General features: G+C 44.4%; 1 protein-coding gene across 1 annotated transcript in view; it reads right to left on the bottom strand.

Moving 5' to 3' along the window:
* Positions 1 to 11,528: 11,528 nt before the first annotated feature.
* Positions 11,529 to 23,909, bottom strand: part of CHMP4B (charged multivesicular body protein 4B) — a 35,739-nt gene continuing 23,358 nt past the window's right edge. The window contains exons 2-5 of the mRNA XM_077832177.1: positions 19,946 to 20,123; positions 17,480 to 17,594; positions 16,954 to 17,080; positions 11,529 to 12,344 (exon numbers count right to left, since the gene is read on the bottom strand). Of these exons, the coding sequence (XP_077688303.1) occupies positions 12,277 to 12,344; positions 16,954 to 17,080; positions 17,480 to 17,594; positions 19,946 to 20,123 (488 nt within the window). The 3' untranslated portion in view covers positions 11,529 to 12,276. The remainder of the gene's footprint in view (positions 12,345 to 16,953; positions 17,081 to 17,479; positions 17,595 to 19,945; positions 20,124 to 23,909) is intronic.

Here is a 23,909-nt window from a genome sequence, read left to right on the forward strand (position 1 = left end):
TAAATCAGGGAAACAGTTTATTGACAATGAGGTTGCGTGTAATCTGAATGTGAGCCGGCTTTCGCGGGGGAGCCGCCGGCCAGCTGAACGGAATGCAATTGAATCATGGAGAAAAGGAACCCAAGTTTCTCTAACAAACAAAAAGCCATGAAAGCAGCAGAGAGCTGCCGCTTCCAATGCTCTCCGCAGGAGTGGTAACAAAGGGGCTTAGCCTACTACGCTGATTAGTGGGCTTACAGCTCTCTCTGATTGAAAAGAAACTCATCCCTAAAGGCAGGCTAATTTCATAAATACTCGGCAGCCGGGGGTTACAAAAGGCTGATCAGGTGTAATGACAGGGCTGGGGTTTAAACATGCAGCTGCAAGGGGATTAGCGAGCGCTGCCACCGGCGACTGGAAGCTCTGCGGATCCAGGGACATCGCCCCAGGAACACACCCAAACAGGAAGGGGGAAATGACATTAAAAACACAAGGGGGGAAGGCAGCTCTGCATCATTTCCGGGCAACCGCAGAGCTCAAGCCAGAGAGGGGGGATGCTGTAGCGGTCTCTAGGCTCTTGCCCACAACTTTGGAACAACTAGAGGAGAGAACAGCCTGAAACCCAGCCTAGGGTTTGCACTGAACCCACGTGGAAGCTGGGTCAGGACACTGGGAGCTTCATGGGGGGAGTGCAGGCAGGATCAGTAAAGCTCAGATTTAGGGGCCTTACTAGCCAGGCTTTAAGGAGCCCGCAGTAGCCAGGGCCACATGGTGCAGAGCAGACTGCACGTGGCCATCACTTTGTTTGGGGCTCAGTGGCAGCAGAAGCCGAGTGATTTTGTTACGGCCTTGGGGACAGTGGTTCCCCCTCTGCAATGCTGAGCGCTCCTTTCACACCCCAAAACATTTCTCCGAGTGCTGGCCTGGGGCAGGAAGGTGGATGCCGCAGCAGACCCGCTGGGCAGAGAACCTCGCACTTCCCAGCAGGCTCTTTCACTTTGTGTAGGTTTTCCCACAACAATCTGCCCCTGGGGTCCCAGGCTCCTCGGTGCCAGTCCAGTCAAGCCCCACACCAGTTACTCAGGACCATAAATGAACACCCGAGGGGGCTGCACTCAGTGGTCACAGGCAAAGATAGCTCTGTCCCCAGGGCATATTACAGCTCTACTCAGCTTCCCTAGGTGCCACAGATGCTTGGCACCTCTGGGGAAAAAAAAATCAAGCCTCAAGTGTCAACCACTCCCACGACCACCACTCCCAAGAGAAGGAGGCGGGTGATGGTGTTCAGGGACTCACTCCTCAGGGGGACTGAGTCATCTATCTGCCGCCCTGACCAGGAAAACAGAGAAGTCTGCTGCTTGCCAGGGGCTAAGATTCGCGATGTGACGGAGAGACTGCCAAGACTCATCAAGCCCTCGGATCGCTACCCCTTCCTGCTTCTCCACATGGGCACCAATGATACTGCCAAGGATGACCTTGAGCGGATCACTGCGGACTACGTGGCTCTGGGAAGAAGGATAAAGGAGTTTGAGGCGCAAGTGGTGTTCTCGTCCATCCTCCCCGTGGAAGGAAAAAGCCGGGGTAGGGACCGTCGAATCGTGGAAGTCAACGAATGGCTACGCAGGTGGTGTCGGACAGAAGGCTTTGGATTCTTTGACCATGGGATGGTGTTCCATGAAGGAGGAGTGCTGGGCAGAGACAGGTTCCACCTAACGAAGAGAGGGAAGAGCATCTTTGCGAGCAGGCTCGCTAACCTAGTGAGGAGGGCTTTAAACTAGGTTCACCGGGGGAAGGAGACCAAAGCCCTGAGGTAAGTGGGCAAGTGGGATACCGGGAGGAAGCACAGGCAGGAACATCTGTGAGGGGAGGGCTCCTACCTCATACTGAGAATGAGGGGCGATCAGCAGGTTATCTCAAGTGCCTATATACAAATACACAAAGCCTTGGAAACAAGCAGGGAGAACTGGAGGTCCTGGTGATGTCAAGGAATTATGACGTGTTTGGAATAACAGACTTGGTGGGATAACTCACATGACTGGAGTACTGTCATGGATGGTTATAAACTGTTCTGGAAGGACAGGCAGGGCAGAAAAGGGGGGGAGTAGCACTGTATGTAAGGGAGCAGTATGACTGCTCAGAGCTCCGGTACGAAACTGCAGAAAAACCTGAGTGTCTCTGGATTAAGTTTAGAAGTGTGAGCAACGAGAGTGATGTAGTGGTGGGAGTCTGCTATAGACCACCGGACCAGGGGGATGAGGCTTTCTTCCGGCAACTCGCAGAAGCTACTAGATCGCACGCCCTGGTTCTCATGGGCGACTTTAATCATCCTGATATCTGCTGGGAGAGCACTACAGCGGTGCATAGACAATCCAGGAAGTTTTTGGAAAATGTAGGGGACAATTTCCTGGTGCAAGTGCTGGAGGAGCCAACTGGGAGGGGGGAGCTTTTCTTGACCTGCTGCTCACAAACCGGGAAGAATTAGTAGGGGAAGCAAAAGTGGATGGGAATCTGGGAGGCAGTGACCATGAGTTGATCGAGTTCAGGATCCTGACACAGGGAAGAAAGGTAAGCAGCAGAATACGGACCCTGGACTTCAGGAAAGCAGACTTCGACTCCCTCAGGGAACTGATGGGTAGGATCCCCTGGGGGAATAACATGAGGGGGAAAGGAGTCCAGGAGAGCTGGCTGTATTTCAAGGAATCCCTATTGAGGTTACAGGGACAAACCATCCCAATGTGTCAAAAGAATAGTAAATATGGCAGGCGACCAGCTTGGCTTAACGGTGAAATCCTTGCAGATCTTAAACATAAAAAAGAAGCTTACAAGAAGTGGAAGATAGGACAAATGACCAGGGAAGAGTATAAAAATATTGCCCGGGCATGTAGGAATGAAATCAGGAGGGCCAAATCACACCTGGAGCTGCAGCTAGCAAGAGATGTTAAGAGTAACAAAAGGGTTTCTTCAGGTATGTTGGCAACAAGAAGAAAGCCAAGGAAAGTGTGGGCCCCTTATTGAATGAGGGAGGCAACCTAGTGACAGAGGATGTGGAAAAAGCTAAATGTACTCAATGCTTTCTTTGCCTCTGTCTTCACGAACAAGGTCAGCTCCCAGACTGCTGCGCTGGGCAACACAGCATGGGGAGTAGGTGGCTAGCCCTCTGTGGAGAAAGAGGTGGTTAGGGACTATTTAGAAAACCTGGATGTGCACAAGTCCATGGGGCCGGATGCATTGCATCCGAGAGTGCTAAAGGAATTGGTGGCTGTGATTGCAGAGCCATTGGCCATTATCTTTGAAAACCCGTGGCGAACGGGGGAAGTCCCGGATGACTGGAAAAAGGCTAATGTAGTGCCAATCTTTAAAAAAGGGAAGAAGGAGGATCCTGGGAACTACAGGCCAGTCAGCCTCACCTCAGTCCCTGGAAAAATCATGGAGCAGGTCCTCAAGGAATCTATCCTGAAGCACTTACATGAGAGGAAAGTGATCAGAAACAGTCAGCATGGATTCACCAAGGGAAGGTCATGCCTGACTAATCTAATCACCTTCTATGATGAGATTACTGGTTCTGTGGATGAAGGGAAAGCAGTGGATGTATTGTTTCTTGACTTTAGCAAAGCTTTTGACACGGTCTCCCACAGTATTCTTGTCAGCAAGTTAAAGAAGTATGGGCTGGATGAATGCACTATAAGGTGGGTAGAAAGTTGGCTAGATTGTCGGGCTCAACGGGTAGTGATCAATGGCTCCATGTCTAGTTGGCAGCCAGTATCAAGTGGAGTGCCCCAAGGGTCGGTCCTGGGGCCAGTTTTGTTCAATATCTTCATAAATGATCTGGAGGATGGTGTGGATTGCACTCTCAGCAAATTTGCGGACGATACTAAACTAGGAGGAGTGGTAAATACAGTGGCAGGTAGGGATAGGATACAGAGGGACCTAGACAAATTGGAGGATTGGGCCAAAAGAAATCTGATGAGGTTCAACAAGGATAAGTGCAGGGTCCTGCACTTAGGACGGAAGAATCCAATGCACCGCTACAGACTAGGGACCAAATGGCTAGGCAGCAGTTCTGCGGAAAAGGACCTAGGGGTGACAGTGGACAAGAAGCTGGATATGAGTCAACAGTGTGCCCTTGTTGTCAAGAAGGCCAATGGCATTTTGGGACAAATAAGTAGGGGCATAGCCAGCAGATCGAGGGACGTGATCGTTCCCCTCTGTTCGACATTGGTGAGGCCTCATCTGGAGTACTGTGTCCAGTTCTGGGCCCCACACTTACCAGAAAGATGTGGATAAATTGGAGAGAGTCCAGCGAAGGGCAACAAAAATGATTAGGGGTCTGGAACACATGACTTATGAGGAGAGGCTGAGGGAACTGGGATTGTTTAGTCTGCAGAAGAGAAGAATGAGGGGGAATTTGATAGCTGCTTTCAACTACCTGAGAGGTGGTTCCAAAGAAGATGGTTCTAGACTATTCTCAGTGGTAGAAGATGACAGGACAAGGAGTAATGGTCTCAAGTTGTAGTGGGGGAGGTTTAGGTTGGATATTAGGAAAAACTTTTTCACTGGGAGGTGGTGAAACACTAGAATGCGTTACCTAGGGAGGTGGTAGAATCTCCTTCCTTAGAAGTTTTTAAGGTTAGTCTTGACAAAGCCCTGGCTGGGATGATTTAATTGGGGATTGGTCCTGCTTTGAGCAGGGGGTTGGACTAGATGACCTCCTGAGGTCCCTTCCAACCCTGATATTCTATGATTCTATGAAATTAGGAGCCCAAAACCTGAGGCGAGCAAATGGAGAAGCCATTTGTGACTTACAAGCAGACAGGTGGGCCAGTGACAGAACTAGAAATACAACTCCCAATCCTCTCCTCTCCCGAAGCACAGGGAGCTCCTGAAAGGGGAGGAGAGCTGCAGCTTGATGGTAGGAAGGGATTGAAGGTGGGAGGACATCGGTCAGGAGTGACAGAAAAATGGCGTTCAGATTAGCATTTTAAACGGAGACGTGTGAAGGCTCAAGGGGAGATTTTGCAGAGACTTGTGCTACCCAAACACTGAAGAGAGACATCGGCTTTAATTCTTAATTGAAACGTTGAAATGTCAGGCTCTGCACTTGCTCAGACTGCAGCAATTAACGAAGCAAATGAAGGAAATGTTCCCCCTCCCTCCCAGGTCTTTGCAATTAAAGACATGGAAGGCTGGAATTAAAATTCCTTTGTTCATCTCATTGGTAAACACAGAAAAATTACATTTGGCTTCAAGCACATAAAAGGATTCCTGTTCCTCACTTACATCCAGGAGAGCAGAACAAAGCAGGGTTAGCTCAGACAGAACACAGCCAATTCCTGGGCTCAACGGTAGGAGTCTGCCCCTTGGGTGACCAGACTCGGCATTAAGTGTCACAGCTCCGGCTGACACTTAACCCAGAGAAGTAAAACAGCTGTTTCTGGCCATTGGTCAGATTCTGATGGAACCGATAAAAGCTCTTTTTAAGAAACATGTGTACAGTGCCTAGCACAATGTGATTTGTATTACAGTAGCACTTAGAGCTCTTGCCAAGATCAGGGCCCATTGTGCACAGATATGGTGAGCGAGAGAGCCGCCCCAAAGAGCTTACAATTTAAATAGGTTGAGTACGGCTCTGGTTTCTGAATGGAGCACCGAGGTGCTACAAGGATAGAGATAGCGTGCAGGGCAAGTCAGAGTATTATGTAGCGTGTCAGATGGGGACTTGAGAGGAGAGGGATTGTCCAGATAGATACCTGGCTTAGTCAGTCTTCTATTTTGATTTCTCACCCTTCACTACTTTAATGGATTCTCGCTTTGGCTCCTTTCCTTCCCCTAGTCTACTGCAGCCAGACCTCAGTTCAGGCTCTGGTCTCCTCAGCTAACCAGAGCGGATCAACACTTGGATGAAAAGCCAAGGAAACCCCAGATTGCTGATGAGTCTAAAAATGGCAGCCATTCATTCTGCCTTGATTCGGTACCAAATCAGTCTTACCCTGCATAGGGACAGAGGGTTCTCTGCTACTGGAACATAAGAATGGCCATACTAGCTCAGACTAATGGTCCATCTAGCCCAGTATCCTGTCTTCTGACAGTGGCCAGTACCAGAGCTTCTGGGGGAGCGTACACTACGGAACAGGGCAATTTTGGAGACATGCACCCCTGTCTTCCCCTCCTGGCTTCTGGCAGTCAGAAGTTTAGGGTAGCCCTAAGTATGAGGTTACAACCCTGACCATCTTGGCTAATAGCCACCGATGGCCCTATTCGCCATGAATTTATCTAGCTCTATTTTGAACTGAGTTATACTTTTGGCCATCACAACACCCCACGACAATGAGTTCCACAGGTTGACTGTGCATTGAGTGGAGCTGCCCTCTGCTGCAGAAGACCAAGGTCCAGTACCAATTGTGCTTTTTTGCAATTCTGAATTCATGTTTTCATTGGCCCGGCTGTACTGCCCTGGGGGCTAGTTCAGCAGGATAGCTATTGCTGTGCACTGTTGATCACGGACATCCTTCTCTACTGGGTATATGATTGCGTACCTTTTCTTTTTTAAAAATGTTTTACTACCATATACCACTAATCCCTGAGAGACACCAAAGCAGCATTTGAGACCAAGGAACAGGTTAAACTCTGAAGCATTGCCTACACTCTGAAAGTTACCTGTTACTGACAACAGGTGCGGCCCATTGGGTGCTGAACCTAATTTAGCTACAAGTGCTGACAAAAAAAAAAAAACAAAAAACAAGTTTCGACCCCATTTCAGGACCCAGCTCTTACCCAAGCTTTCTGGAGAGGAGACAAGCACTGTCCTTCGCTAGGCTTGTCGTTAAAAACATGCTTGGTAGCAGTTCAGTCCAGTCACACATGGAACTGACACTGGCTGTCGCTTTCGTGTCCTAGACAAAGCTTAACTGACCCAGATACCGCACCTCAGTATATTGAATGTGAACCACTTCCATTTACATGGAGAGAAAGGAGACAGCCGTTAATTCTCTCAGTACTGGAGCTATGATCCTTGCAGTCCACAAACAAAGGCCATGTATACCCTATGGGGACTATACAGGCATAGCTATAGGTCCAGAGCAATGCTGGCATAATCCTGTAGGGCACGCCCATAAGAGGTGGTTTTTCTGTTGCTGTAGGAACACCATCTCCCTGAGCAACGTTAGCTAGGTTGGTGGAAGCATTCTTCTATTGGGCTAGCTGCGTTTACACTTGGAGTTCGGTCAGCATAGCTCCGGCACTCAGGACTGCAGATTTTTCACACCTCTGGTCACTGTAGCTATGATCACCTAAATTTTAAGTGTAGCCCAGGCCCAAGTAGACCATTTAACTGCCAGCTAATGAACAGAAATGCCATTAATTCATCCAGTAATGTTCACACTGTACTCAGCGTCAAGGGCTTTGACCCAAGTGAGGTCATTGTAAACTAAACTAATCAGGGAAGGGTAAATGATGCTTAGTCAAGACAAACAGGAGGGTAATTTGTAGTTGTGGTGCCTAGTGAGAGCCCCCCACAACCCACTTAACATTTCCACTAGGCAGGGAGTTTGTAGTGGTTGTAGCCTTATGCCCATGCAGAGGTGTGCGGTTGCATCCTAAATTCAGCTCCAGGAGTGGGGTATATAGGTAAGAAACCTGTGAAAGCAGTTTGCAGAGCTTACTACTTCAGCTCCCAGAGGGGAAAGAGGATGAAAAAGTTCAAGATCAAACAACTCTACCCATATAAAGTAATCTTAGCCACCAGCTAGGTGAACCATGGATTTTAAATGTTCCTAAAGTGGTCCTGGACAAAGTCTATCGTTAACTCTTTGTTATCACCTGCGGGAGCTCCCCCTTAAGTCACTCTTGATTTTAGTGGTGCTACCATGAGTTCAGTCCTTACCAGGTTAGCATTACATGTTTTCCGAACCCAGGCCTCCTACATGGTCTATTACTCTGCATCCTTTGATTCAAGGCCTGCATTCAGACCTGCAATCCCTCAGGTGTCAGCTTGCCAAGGTGGGCCTTTATCTCCCCAGTTCCTTTTGTGCTGCTTGCAGGAGGAAATAAACTGCTCTCCTTGAACTCGAGGGTGATGTTTTCCTGCAGCCAGCCCCCTTGTCCAGGCAGCCCCAGCACCAAGAACAGAGATACTCCAAATGAGAATACATGTTCGTTATCAGAATCAGTGCCACGGTGTTAGATGAAACCAGCTGCTGCTTCCTCTCTCTCCAGTTTCATGCTGGCTTCTATTGCCTAGAGCTGGGATTAAACCATCCTCACAGCCTAAAATCAAAGATTGATCAAGTAATCTCCATCAGCACACTTTTCCTACACCACTCCTCCAACCACATAAGCCTTATTTGTCAGCCTCCACTCTTACTGGTCCCCCTCAAGGGCTTTCAGAAGAAGCAAGGCTTTTTGGCAGCCCAACACTCTCGCTGTTCATGCTCTGAGATAGGAAAACTCTCAGATGCAAATCGTCTTAGAATTAGTTTATTTAAATTCACATGAAATAATTAGTCTGCCATTTTCTAGGAGTAGCTACCCTCGCTGGTACTTTTGGAGAGGACTCACTATTACCACAAATACTCAAGGGATATGAATGTGGATGGTCACTCCAACAGACGTAAGAATTTCCTTTACTAAGCAGATTGAGAAAAATCCAAATGTGCTCCTTGCTCTGTGTTACAAAAGCTGCAGACCAGAGCAGTACCCTGGCACGTCTGCAGGGAGCAGGAGTTGCCTTTTCAATTCTCCACATGGCTTTACCCTACATCATCCCTTTGCCGTGGGTTCATTTTGGGTGCAAAGGTATTAACTGAACCACCCAAACCTGGATGGGCAAATACCACTCTGCGTAAAGAACTCGAAGGAGAAATTGTTACAGTCTGTGCTTTGGAAGTTGGAGAGGCAGAGAGATCCAAGGATACGCTACAGGCTGGAACCAGCAAATCTCTGCTGTGCCAAAGGTCATTACTCAAAACCAGGTACCAGCTACCTACTCACACAGCCTTTAGCCATGGACGAAGAAGCTATTTTGGTAAAGGGAGAAGCACATACCTACGGCAGCCCTTTTGTGGCAGTTTAAAGAGATAGCATTTATACCCTTGTATTGTCCTTCCTTAAAATGGAAGGATGGCTCATGGGATTTCACCCGCAGGAAGTGCAATGGGGCTCGGAAGAGTGACAGCCTCCCTCTAAGTCCAACTACAAGAGTCGGGGAATGTGTTATTGCTGAGGTTTGACCACTCCTCTTCTGCAACTGGCACGTGCAGGGGTGGTGCTCTCTGCAGACAAAACCCAAGCAGGAAGTCTCTACACAGGCCAATTCAGGGAAGGCGGCAGCCGTGCATGTGAAGCCATTTCAACCAGGGTTTCTTCCAGTGGATTAGGCCAGCCTTCTGTACTACTCTGCATTATTCTCGTGCTCCGAAGCCAGACAATAGGCACTTCATGTGACTGAAGAACAGAACTGTCTAGGGAACTCATCATAGGATGACAGGCTCTCCTGAACACCAGACAGCACTTAGCTACAAAAGGGCTTCAGAGACCTATTGCGCTCTGTCATTCTAGTTTTCCCTGATTAATTTGCTAAATGACCTTAAGGTCAAGCCACAACTTCTGTGTCCCAGTTTCCCCATCTGTACAGTGGGGATAATTCAGCCCTTTTCAAAATGTGGTAAGTAACATCTTCAGGTTTTTCAAAGCGCTGGGAAGGAAAGCATTAAAGACATCCACAAGGCTGGATCACATTTTTCCCCTACTGTGAATGCTGGGAGGTTCTTTGCTGGTATTGCACGTACATACAATAAAGCAACTAAGCTTTCACTAGTGCAACTGTTTATGCTGGAAAAATAAAGGCTTAATTGCATCTTTAAGAGGTGAATTGAGGGATTTAGCATTCTCCTGTTTGGCTACTGTAATATATAGTAGTGGATACGCAAGACAAAGCTGGCACAACCCTGCTAAAACTGTTAATTCTTTTAAGGCAGGTGCAGGCAAACTTTTTGGCCTGAGGGCCACATCGGGTTTCCAAAATTGTATGGAGGACCAGATAGGGGAGGCTGTCTCCCCCGAAACAGCCAGTCGTAGCCCAGCCCCCGCCTCCTATCTGACCCCCCCCCCCCACTCCCACTTCTCGCCCCTTGACGGCTCCCCCAGGACTCCTGCCCCATCCAAGCCCCCCATCCCCTGATGGCCCCCCCAGGACTCCTTCCCCATTCACCACCCCCTGCTCCCTGTCCCCGACCACCCCCCACCCCGACTGCCGCCCGCCTCCCCAGGACACCTGCCCCATTCAACCACCCCTTCTCCCTGTCCCCTGACTGCCCCCGCCACTCCATCCAACTACCCTCTCCTTCCTGACTGTCCCCCCAGGACCTCTGCCCCACCCAACCCCCCTGTTCCCCGCCCTCTGACCACCCCAACCCCAATCCACACCCCTGCCCCCGACCACCACCCCCAACTCCCCTGCCCTCTATCCAACCCCCCCCGCTACACCCACGCCACCCACAGCACCAGGTTTAAGAGCCTTGTTTATAATTTCTGGCTGTTCGCTGATGTAGGCAGGAGAAGGGGAGACGAAGAGTCAGGAATACAAAGCAGAAGTAAGGCTCCTGACAAGTAATTAAAAAAACCTCACATGTGCTAGACACATAATATTGACCAAAATAAGTCTTCAGAGGAGACTTCTTAAGGTGAAGGTAAAAGTGCAGAGCTGCAAGAGAGCTTTGTTCCAGCTGCCTGACCAACAGAAAAACCACCACCACACAGGAGTTATGGTGTTCAGTTCCAGTTCTGGCAGTCATTTTTTATTGCAGGAGTTTCATTCTCTTCTTGTCTGAAGAAACAGGGTGACGGTACAGATAGGCACGTATTAGTGACTCAGCTCCACCCTCCACAACCTTGGGAGCAGTTAGCGGTTCTGCCACCTGTGCCTCTTTGCCTTCTTCCCATTCAGCATTTCTGGACGTGGGTGTCAGTAACGGAGGTAACAATACTGATGTTAAGGTAACTACTTACCTTCAGGTAGGCGTGCAAATTTCCAGCAAGAAGTCTCACTGCATTTAGTGGTCAAAGCATAAATCCTAATAGAAATATTAGTGCTGTAAAATACAAGATCTTCTTACGAGCACAGAATATGCAACAAATCATGAATGTCAAATTCTTATGATAATTTACAGCAGGGTAGGCAGAGAAACAAAGCCAAAACTGTGTGTTCAGCCTTTAAATCAATTGATTCTACCTAGAATACAGCAGCTCCTAGGGCCCTCTGACTGGGGTCTCAATCTGTTGTTCCAGCATATCATTACACTAAAACAGTCAAGAGTAACTGAGTTACAGAAACACGCCCAACCATTTTGCTCAGCTAAGATTGGAGTTTGTATGATAAATGACCTGACTCTGTATCTGTCACAATTCTGCCATAGCTACAATTATGGACTCAAAGATAAACTAATGCCAAAGAGTCTGTTTATTCCTCTCTCAGGCAAGAGCAGAAACCAAATTTAATGTAAATTAAATGTCTTTAAATCTAATAAAATCAGATAATTGACGACACTAGCCGAGAATGAAAATTAATCAAGATATTTAATACAGTGCAAACCATAGTTTCTTAATTAAAATAGATGTATGCATGTATCTGAATGGGTTATCAGTTACCACAAATAGCAATGAACACTGCACTGCTACATAGAAAAAATGTACAGCTGGATTTTAAGTGTAAATCTCCCTTACTTCCAAGGTAGTGTTTATCAATTTCAAATCAGTTTCACTAATTAAAAATGGGAACAGTGACTAGGTCAGTGCAGTGATAGGTGATCACACAGTCAAAGGAAATAAATACAGAGTGCAAAGAACTAAAAACCTAACGCATTCTTATACCTAAACATGAGAAGCCGATGGTGGCTTATGACTTTTCCTTTTTAAATGCCTTACAAGACTTCCAGACACACTTTCAACTGACTTAAAATTACAAGCTGCATTTCAGGTCATTTAGATTCAATACACCCCAAACTCTAGAAGATGAAGATCCAGCAGTGGCATTAGCATAGTCCAGAAGCTGAACGTTGGATTTTGCAAATACATTTTATTTTACAGAAATTCAACATCAACTGCAGGCAAATTTCCCCGACCCCCTTTGTTTTCTTTGCGCAGACCATGCTATGCAGAGTACAGCGATGCAGTGCCCACTGCTTTGGGTTAAGATTAAAGAGAGAAAAGACATTTTGCTAAATGTTTTGTCCCCATCATACTTCACGTGCACCTAGAACAGGTGGCCAAAGTCTGTTTTGTTTTTCCAAGCCGTTGCTGCTGTAGTTACATGTTTCCAGCCCAAGCTTCCAACTCTTTCATGTCATCATCATCCTCCTCTTCTTTCTTCTTGGCTGTAGCATAAAGAGAGTGTGAAGAGTGAGGAGCAGATACCTTGATGTAACCCCATAATGTCCTGCTTCACCTGGACATGCGACTCTGGACTGCACAAGGCACTAGGTCCCATAGAAGAGCAAATATGCCACATGAGGTTTTCAGTTACAAGACTTATGTGCCATTTTAAAAGCCAGCCAGGGTTAAACTTCCTGAGGCCATATTTCAAAAAGAGAAAAGAAAATGGTTTGTGAGAAGAATGAAAATGTGCATTTTAATCAGAGTGATACACAAGCATTGCCCATATTTGTCACAGTCACCAAATCTCAAAGCATGGGAAGGTGTAGACCTGTTTATTTTAGGAACTCCTTTGGAGCCATGTAGAGTTTATTTAGCTAAGCAGTAACCATTTGGCAATGGATGCCAATACCTTTTGGTTTCTTGTTGCTCAGCATGCTTAAACCAACCACTATGGATTTGGGGCTATTGGTCTTAGACTGATTTGAGCGCAGCACTAGCTGGAAGAACAGATGAATTGGGAGCCAGGAAATACCAAGTCCTGGCCTAGGATCTCTCAGATTTCCTGTGCTGTTTTCACCTCTGTCTCTCAGTTTCCCTCTCTGAAAATGAAGGCAATAGTTACCTTACAGAAATATTGGGAAGGTTAGTTAAAACTGTACAGTGCTTTGAAGATGTAGAACACTAAGTCTCACCTTAAAAATTTCCAAATACTACACTTTCCCCAAAGAAATTCCTAATGCAGCAAGATAGAGAATTATTTTTAATTTTAAAGATATCCATTCTCTCCCTGTGATGAATCCAGACAGTAGCTTACAGTATGGGGGGGTGGGAGGGGGTGTGTGTGTGCGCGCATGCAATTTGTAATACAAAGCTGGTACAAATGGGAAATTCCTGAAGTACAACCCTTGAAAGGGGAGGAGTCTGTTTGAAGGTTTCTCTTCTTTGGCAGGGCCCCCCAAATTCAACAGGCATGGAAGAGTAGAAATCAGGATAAATAAAAACTGATTTTTAAAAATATCAAATTGAATTTTTGTATTTAAATATTTTCTTTTTAAAATAAGCCTGTAAACATTAAATGTGAAATTATGACAAAATATGCTGAGCCTTACATTTATTATAATCTATTAAAATAATTTAAATGAAAAATGCTACATCAGTCAGCACTCAAATTTTAATGAATTACGGATGCTTTTTTTTATTATACACAGAACTGGGGGAAACTAACTTTTAAGATCAACTGAAGCTTTATAAATATGGCACAATGTCTTACATTGCATTAACTATCTGTATTTTCAGTTTTGATAATGGAGCAAATGCTGGTATTTAAATTTATCAGATGTCAATACTTTTAGTTTCTGTTGTGCAGAAAAGCTTTTGCCTTAATTACTTTTGGTTTCAGGTTAGCTAGAAGGTGCAGAGAAAATAGTTTTTTATTTGGGCTAGTTCATTCAAAGTGGAGAAGCTAACTGAGCTGAAAAAGAAGAAAAGCTTATTTTCCTCTTTCAGTCTATGAACCACCACCAGGTGGGAAGAGGATTTATAGATTCTAAAGCCAGAAGGGACCATTGTGATCACCTAGTCTGACCTCCAGAATAACACAGGCCAGAGAGCTTCCCTAAAATAATTCCTAGAGCAGATCTTTTATAAAAAAATTTTTTTTGATTTAAAAATTATCAGTGATGGAAAATCCACCACGACCCTTGGTAAATTGTTCCAATGGTTAATTATCCTCGCAGTCAAAAATTTATGCCTTATTTCCAGCCTGAATTTGTCCTACCTTCAACTTCCAGCCACTGGATCGTATCATAACTTTCTCTCCTAGACTGAAGATCCCATTATTAAATATTTGTTCTCTATATATAGGTACTTGTAGACTGTAATCAAGTTACCCTTAACCTTCTCTCTGTTAAACTAAATAGGTTGAGTTCTTTGAGTCTATCACCATATGGAATGTTTTCTAATCCTTTAATCATTCTTGTGGCTCTTCTCTGAGACAACAACATCTTTCCTGAATTGCGGGAAGCAGAACTAGACACAATGTTCAAGCAGTGGTCGCACCAGTGCCAAATATACAGGTCAAATAACCTCTCTACTTCTATTTGAGATTCCAGTCTTTATGCATCCCTAGATCACATTACCTCTTTTGGCCACAGTATCCCATTGGAAGCTCATGTTCAGCTGATAATCCACCATGATCCCCTCCAGTCTTTTTCAGAGTCACTGCTCCCAGGATAGAGTTCCCCATTCTGTAAGTATGGCCTACACTCTTTGTTTTGGGATGTATACATTTATATTTAACTGTATTAAAACACATATTGTTTGATTGCGCCCAGTTAGTCAAGTGATCCAGATCACTCTGTATTAGTGACCTGTCTACCTCAATTTTTACCACTCTCCCAATTTTAGTATCATCTGCAAACTTTATCAGTGATGATTTTATGTTTTTTCCCAGGTAATTGATAAAAAATGTTAAATAGCATAGGGCCAAGGACTGATCTCTGCAGGACTCCACTAGAAACACACCCACTTGATGAACATTCCCCGTTTACAACTACATGTTGAGACTTATCAGTTAGCCAGTTTTTAATCCATTTAACATGTGACATGTTCATTTTATATCATTCTAGTTTTTTTTAATCAAAATGTTGTGTGGCACCAAGCCAAATGCCTTTCAGAAATCAACTTTATCAACTAAATTTATAATCTCATTTAAAAAGCTATCAAGTTAGTTTGACAGGATCTATTTGCCATATACCCATGTTGATTGGCATTAATTACATTACCCTCCTTTAATTCTTTATTAACTGATTCCCATATCAGCCACTCCATTATCTTGCCTGGGACCTATATCAGACCTAGAATTACCCAGGTCATCCGGTTTACTCTTTTTTAAAATTAGCACATTAATTTTCTTCTAGTCTTCTGAAACTTCTCCAGTGCCCTGAGACTAATTGAAAATCAACATTAACTCTCCAGCAAGCTCCTCAGCCAACTCTTTTAAAACACCTGGATGCACGTTGACCGGACCTGTTGATTTAAAAGTATTAACTTTAATAGCTTCTGTTTAACATTCTCCAGAGATATTAGTGGAATGGAAAGAGCGTTATCACTATATGATGGGACTACATGTTTTTTCACCCAAACACAGAACAGAAATATTTATTGAACACTTCTGCCTTTTCTGCATTATTATTGCTAATTCTACTATTTCAATCTACTAATAAACCAATGTCATTGTCAAGATTCTTCCTGTTATAACATTGTTAAAACTCCTTATTGTCCTTAACAATGCTGGCCATAGATTTCTCCTTGTGTCACTTTGCTTCTGTTATCCATTTCCTACAATTCCTAACTTCTGATTTAGATCATTTAATTCTAAAAATTTGAAGGACACAGGGCCAGATTTTCAAAGGGACTTGATTTCAATGGGAGTTAGCCACTTAGCCTGCTTAGATAATTTCAGAAATACTGCTAGGCACTTAAATATCTTTGAAAAATCTGGCGCATGGTGACCAGAAACAATCCATCAATTCACTAACTACAGTAAATACTTCCTTTGTTTAATAGGTCAGTTTTAAATGCAAAAAAAGTATTAACTTTTTTTTTTTATGTATACAGCATAATTAAGATGTTTTTATTAGTTAAATAAAACAAATTTTAAAATGCTATTTTGGTACTTCTAATGGACTCCTAATTGCCATCCAAATGCAGCTTGCCACAAATCCCAGGTTTAAAAAAAAAAAAAAAAAATCACCTGATAAACAAGAAATGCATCACATCATCATTCAACAGTGGTCGCTTCATAGACAAGAACCATGGAGGGCTGGACCCAATGGCAGAACCAACAAAGAACCTCACCACAGCAGAATCAGGTTAGTGTGGAGCTTCTCTATGTACTAGTAATACACCTGCACCAACCAGGATTTGTCCTTGTAATTTGCCTCCCCAGAGGCTTTTGCTCCAAGGTTTTGCACAAGACTCAGTTTGGTGTCATCTGATTTGAGTGCCACCCCTAAGGTAGGGACGCCGTGCACCTTGGGTAATCAGGAGTCAGCAGTATTCCCCCAAGACCAGGTGCTATGAAAACAGAGGGCCAGCTATGTAAAACCACAGCATCCCAGTACAGGGATGAGAGGCAGACTCAAGGACCTGCAAACATGGTTCAATCAGAGCCCTGAGACCAACTTGGAAGACTAAATTCCAAGGGCTATTTCTCACTCAAGTCTCCCTTGATTTTACCTCTGTGTTTAATCTTGTCAGGATTGCTTCCCATTAAATTAGCTGCCATTAGTACAAGACTCCCAGCTTCCATTTCCTCCTCCTGCATCTCCATTCTGCCTTGAACCTTGTTTAACACATTATAGGATAAACTGGAAGTGCAGGAATACATGCTAACTGCTCCTGTTACAGCTATTAATTTTCATAGCTCTAATGAAAGGAGATGGATTCCTTGAGAATAACACATCATGTAATTCATGAATCCCATATTAACTCTACAAGCTGCTTGTAGCCAGAAAATTCAAAATTCAAATCCTTATTAAGAGCTGCTGATTTGATGAATGCACATGTTAATGAACCAAGCTGACTTTGGCAAAGGCAGACAATTACCTGGCTTTGATGGTATTGCTATTGAGGGCACGTTTGGCAGTGGTACTGTCTCGGGACCACTGATCTCCAGCAGGTTTTTGTCTAATTCTTCCTGTTCTAGTTCCTCCAATTCTGCCATCAGTTCATCCTAGTATTGTAAAGGGAAAAAGAAGGATTCAGATCACACTTGCCACTAAGTAACACAAACACAGACAGACTCAGCTAGGTATATTATTACAGGGGATGGCCTAAATGACCCTCCAACTGTGAGGGCAGGTCTGAGTCTCAACCCCGATCTGAATTTATGGCTTCACTTTCTGTTGGGCACAGAATTATCTGATCCAAAAGCCTCCAAAACGTTGGGGGGTTGAAGTCCCATCCAAGTTTTGTAGCTGCCATGCGCCCAATTTTCCAGAGGTGGAAGAGACCACTTGCTTGGAGAAATTTTACATTCTAGAACTTACATTGTTGTCTGAATGCATGCAGAACTCAGATCACTAAGAGATGGGTTTTAATTTAAAACAGTGTAACTCTTGAGCTGTTTTACCTCATCAAAGTCTTCCCCAAATCCTACAGGCTTTGAAATAGCTGTTGAAATTTCATCTGCCAGCTCCTGCTGTTCTGCAATGTCCTGCATCAATTCGTCTACTTTATCGATATCCCTGTAAAGAGAAGAGTACATGATGTTAGGTCATTAGCCTGGTTTGCACTGCCCACTGAATACATTTGCTAATTCTGTGGCAATGATAATTCCACACTGTGATGGCATTTCAGCTCTGCATGACCTCACATCTCCAGCCACTGCAGCTCTTCCTCCCTCAACTGCTCCACCCTGAGCAATCTCCAGTCCCTACTCCCTGCCAACATCTTGGCATTTTTACCCATTGCAGAAAGGTATGAAGCTTCCTCTAAAGCACATGCCATTTCTGCTGTGTGGATTGGGCAGGAGGAAGTGCTCATTCCCAGCAGATTACCTCCCTAATGATTCTAGAAATCACCGGTTTGCTGTTCTTAAATTTTTCTCTTTGGCAGAAATTTAGTGCTGAAAGATGGACTGAGAGCCCTGGAGGACAAAAGCTTCCATTTGCCCTCAGAAAAGATATAAACACATGGCAAGATGGACTGATCCCACAAAATCCTTTCACATAGGTAGCCAAGCAGCCCACTGGCTGGCAACTACTTTTGGTTACTACTACAGATCTAGGTCAGCTTTAACTTGTCGGGGTGAAAGGCTCCATTACCCTATTATCAATCCTTTAAGCCATCAAGAGCCAATCATCAGTTTGTTTTGAACTCTAATTCTTAGTGTAACTCAGATCTAATTGCTTTAGTCAAGGCTGGAAGAAAAAAGTGCCTTCACAGGACAAAAAATTATCAGTAGCAGCGTCAAGTCCACAGTTAAGGGCGAGCTGAGTTTTGCACTTGAAACTGGGATTCAACCTCTTATGTATGAAAAATACAAGATGTCCTCCCCAAAATTCTACTCCTTAGTCTCCGAGCATAGAATGACTTCTAAAAATTTAGAAACAAATTCATTAATTAGTTTTAATTAAATTAAAAATGGGTCCTTTAAGAAACCTGGCACCTGTTTTGTCATACTTATGTCCCCAACGACCATAATGAAATAATGCAGACTTTTACAACTTTCTATATACTTAACTCACTGAAATCTTGTGCATGGATTACATTTAAAGGGTTTTCTCGTTTTTTAGAATTGTCATTCTCCACACACACCCCCATTCTCCATATTCAAGTTTATTGAGGGGCAGGAACTCAATACACTTCAGAGAATTCCACAAAGAACTGCCCTCTTCCAAAATAGCCACTTTTCCCCATTGTTCTCAATGGAACTGAAGCAACAGATGTCTCTTAGCAAAAATAGCCATTGCATCTATTCACCTACTCCTCGGTGTTCTTCTCCGCCTCCTGACAGCATAGAGGGCTATCATCTTTCCTGAGGTCAGTTTACCTTCACTCCCATTGAGAGCAATGGAATGTGGTGGCATTTGGAAAGAGGGCATAATTAACTGAGCTCAGCACCTGGCCTCATTGTCATTGCAAAAAATGGGGGATGCAGGTCATTTTGAAAGAGTACAATTCTTCATACGTTTCTCTGGAGAATATTTTACGCACCAGCCTTTTCTAACTGAAAGCTTTTCTGTTGTGAAAAACAGCGAAAAATTTTACAAAGTTACCCTGTTGCACCAGAGTTACTCAAGAGAGGGGGGAAATGGAGGGTATGCATGCAGGAGATTGTAGGGGGTAAAGGAGAGAAGAGAAATCTGAGGCACTCTTCAACAATTTCATGTCTTTAAAAATCAGTTTAATTTAATCTAGGACCACAAACAATAAAATGCCCTAATCACATGAGGTCACTATATGGCTGAGTAAAGACTATTTACATTCCTATATCTGAACAGGTTTGGATTTCTTTTAAATTTAACCTTAGTTGAGAGTTTCCTGGGTTTGCTAATATTGGCTTTGTGTTAATTACAACATCTCTGTAATGTAATTTAACCTTAGTTACTAATATGTACTCTCAACCATAACTCCATCTCAAAGTCATTTTTGTCTGCAAATTATACTGAGTAGAGGAAAAAAGGAACAGACTACACACCCCTTTTAAGAAGTGTTCAGGCATTAGATGGATCTGTGACCGGTACATCGCTGAAACCACTTCAGACTATTATTGACACTATCCTTTAGCTAGACAAAAGCTGTGTGCGCGCTATTAATGGCCTTATACCACACAAAATGTTTCTGGGTTGATAAATCCCAGTCTTTTGTAGCTCGATCAATAAGCGAATGCATCCAGTATTATATTTTAAACTTTTTAAAAATACTTTACTACTTCGTCTGTAACCTCTGCAAAAATCAGTTATTTCATGCCAAGATGATGCAGAGCATTTTAGCAGATTGCGTGGGACCCGGTTCATTATTCTCTTTCTATAATTTCTCGTTTGATTTTGATAGAGTGGACATTCATTCAAGGATACAATATGAAATGTCTTACATGTTGTCATGAGCAGCTTTCATAGCTTTAGCAGCCAAGCCCATATTCTTGAGCACTTCAGTATTGGTGTTGGCATTTTCAAGGGCTTCCCTCTGGAATTCAATTGTTGATAACGTGCCATCTATCTGTGAAAGCTGCTTCTCGTACCTCTTCTTGCGTTTTAGGGCTTGAAGAGCAGCTAGACGAAACAAAACCAAAATAGGATGTATGTTATTTGTGTCCAAAATAGCCATTCAAATGTGTACAAAATTCCATTCACAAAACAGAACAATGTTTCATTCATTCTATTGCTCATCTGCTCGTCTTTCTAGTTAAATTGAAATTTGTTACTGTTGTTGTTCCTGCCTAAACAAATGTCATGGTAGCCAAGCCTCTGATGTCCACTTCATGTCAAATACAGACTATAAACCAGCAATTACAACATTGGTAGTCTAGATGCTCAGCATGGATGATGCTACAGCAGGGGTAGGCAAACTTTTTGGCCCGAGGGCCACATCGGGGTTGCAAAACTATATGGAGGTCCGGGTAGGGAAGAATGTGCCTCCCCAAACAGCCTGGCCCCTGCCCCCATCTACCCCCTCCCACTTCCCACCCCTCGACTGCCCCCCTCAGAGTCCCTGACTCATCCAACCCCCACCCCGCTCCTTGTCCCTGACCGCCCCCTCCTGGGACTCCCACCCCTAACTGTTCCCCGGGACCCCACGCCCTATCCAACCCCCCCTTCTCCCTGTCCCCTGACTGCCCCAACCCCTATCCACACCCCCGACTGGCCTCCTGGGACTCCCACGCCTATCCAACCCCCCCATTCCCTGTCCCCCAACTGGCCCCCACAGAACCCCTGACCCATCCAACCCCCCTGCTCCCTGACTGTCCCCCCGCAGAACCCCTGACCCATCCAACCACCCCCTGCTTCCTGTCCCCTGACTGCCACCCTGGGACCCCCCACTCCCCACCCCCTTACCATGCCAGAACCAGCCATGCCGCCGCGCTGCCCAGTGCTCCCTGGCAGCGCGGTGTGCTCAGGCTGCGGGGGAGGGGCCAGGGGCTAGCCTCCCCGACTGGGAGCTCAGGGGCTGGGCAGGACGGTCCCACAGGCTGGATGTGGCCCGTGGGCCATAGTTTGCGCACCTCTGTGCTACAGAGTACTGTGTTTTATAGCAAATACCATGTCTCAAAACGTAAGCTTTCAAAGTAACATCTTCCTCCATCTTTTCCCATGGAACACACAGCAGTCCATGGTACAGTAACTGCCAAACATGGTTTTAACTATGCCGCAGGCTCAGGCAGCAGCTGCAGATAAGCAGGAGTGACTGGGAGAAAGTATTCTATACAGAGTTACAAACACCAAGGTTACAAATTGACCAGTCAACTACACCTCTCATTTGAAACGGGAAGCACGCAATCAGGTAGTAGCAGACACAGAAAAAGGCAAATACAGTAGAGTACTGTGTTAAATGTAAACTACTAAAAAAAATAAAGGGAAGGCAGCATTTTTCTCTGCATAGTAAAGTTTCAAAGCTGTATTAAGTCCATGTTCAGTTGTAAACTTTTGAAAGAACAACCATAACATTTTGTTCAAAGTTACAAACATTTCAGAGTTATGAACAACCTCCATTCCCGAGGTGTTCGTAACGGAGGTTCCACTGTATGTCACGTCCTGGTCCCGCTCCTGTTTGAATAAGAGCGGCGGTCAAGGAAAGCTCATCTTTTATAAACACTCTTGACATCTCCCCTGGTGTAAGGACCCACCCGCACAGAACCTTCTAAACATGATTTTTGTAACCAATAGAGGTGCTGTCTCCTTATCTGTAACCCTGTCCAGTTTGAGCCTGCACAGCAGCTTTCCTGCTGTAAGTGTTTGTTTCTAGATCTACACAAATATGAACAGACATCACAAAGTGCTGTCAATGAAAGTAAGGGCAGATGAGCTATCCCACAATGCCTTTACACGAAATCCACAGAGTGACACCAACACATGGGTCTGAGTAGTCTGGAATGTACTGTTGTACAGAGAGCTGGGAGGAAGGAGAACCAGTCAAAATGGATACACAAACCAGATCAGGGTTTTCAGTTAACACTAAGCACTCAACTCCTCACTCCCAGTGCATGCGCACATGTGCGCACAACCAGTTACAGGAAGAAACCACCACCCGATTAGATCACTGGCAAAAGTGAAACTCAGCTAGCTGCTCTGGATCAATCATTCATGATGTACGTGGATTAGAGCTGGCTGGAAAATCCCTGTTAAAAATTACGTGTTCTTTAAAAAAAAAAATGTAATCCCAAACTGAGACAAAATGGCAAAAAAAGCGACATTTTCCCAGAAAGGGATTTTAGGAAAGCTCTGTTTCAGGTGAACCAACATGGAATTTTTAATTTTTCTGAGAAAGTGACATTGACAAGAGCCTTGCAGCCCAACGGCAGGACAGGCAGAGTGCCCATGCACCCGGGGAGCTAAGCTGAGCATCAGGGAGGCAGAGAATCAGGCATTCAGTGATGGCAGCCACCTGTAAAGCTTTTGTCATGAGAGACCTTCCAAGCAGGCAACTGGGAAACCATCATTTTGATTCCCTGCTCAAAACTAATTATGTGTGCACGCAAAACTAAAGTTTTTCCCATAGAAAATTTTGGTTTTAAAGGACTTTTTTTGTTGAAAATCATTACAATAAAAAAAACTTATGACCAACTGTAGTGTGGATATAAAGTGCCTGTAAGTAGTTACAAATTTGATTACAGGCTGTAGTGTGAAAAGGGCCTACCAAAGGACAGATTGGTTGGGTATCATCACACGAAGAAAAAAGGAACACACACAGTAAAATATTGGGCACAACCACATAGGCATATTCCTACTATACCTATCCTCTTAAATATACATTACAAAAAAAATCTACATTAGAAACAAATGCCTTTGCCCCTCCATGACCAAGCATTACATCTCCCTCCATCCAGGTCCTTTTCTAGCTATTTCCAACCAACCAACCTGTGCTTCGGCTGACAGATACAACACAACTCTCTGAAAGAGTCATTGTTTGGATGAAACAATTAATTACCCTAAATGTTATTTCCAGCTACCTCTGCCAAAGAGATCAATAATCCAGTTCTTCAATATACAATAGACTTGGTAACTTAATAAGAACATTTATCTGCTTAAGAAATAGAATCAACTTGGATATCTACTCAGACTAACCCGATGACTGCAGTTCTTTGCTCCAAGATACAGCTTAACATTTGAATTCAGACCTGTGTTGCATTTCACTCCATGCATGTCCTTTTTGTTCAAGTCTCTAGCCTCTGTGAAAGTCGGATCAAAAGAAGTTTACTGGGGAAAGGTGTAGGAAATGAATAATTGAGAAGTCTCAGACATATACACACACACACAATATCCGGTTGAGGGCCAGTTTGTAACAGCGAACTTGTCAGTTACACATGTTCATTAGAAGTGAAGAAAAAACAGAGAGAATTTCCAAAATCCAGTTCTAAAACCCATCCCCTAAAAATGCTATTTCAGAATTTGCCTTTCCTCACTGTAGTGCTGGAACTGAATTGTGGGGGAGATTCCCCCTCCCCTACCCCAAAATTATAGCTTTCCTGAAGAGAGAGACACTACACTCCCTTGTCACCTTTTCTAGAATACTGACAATTTCAAGCAACATGATGAAGGAGTGGCTGCAACACAGGTGACAGGGCTGATCTCCTAGAAGCTGACTGTAAATTTACAGGGGCCTCATATGTACTGTTGGGTCCTGTCTTGATGGGTAAAAGGAGAGTTATCCAATTGCATTCAGTTGAAAACACACACCTTTTTAGCCCATCAAGACAAGGCTTCTGGGTGGTTGCACACTACACAATCCTTTAGTCTTGTAACCCTCGGGTTATATTATCATTACTCTGCAACACATTACAAAACAGAAAACTAGGTACAGTTACAATTAAAGCTGCCAAGCACAAATCAAAAGTACCATTG

This window comes from Eretmochelys imbricata, chromosome 13 (assembly GCF_965152235.1).
Source record: "Eretmochelys imbricata isolate rEreImb1 chromosome 13, rEreImb1.hap1, whole genome shotgun sequence".
Classification (NCBI taxonomy): Eukaryota; Metazoa; Chordata; order Testudines; family Cheloniidae; genus Eretmochelys; species Eretmochelys imbricata.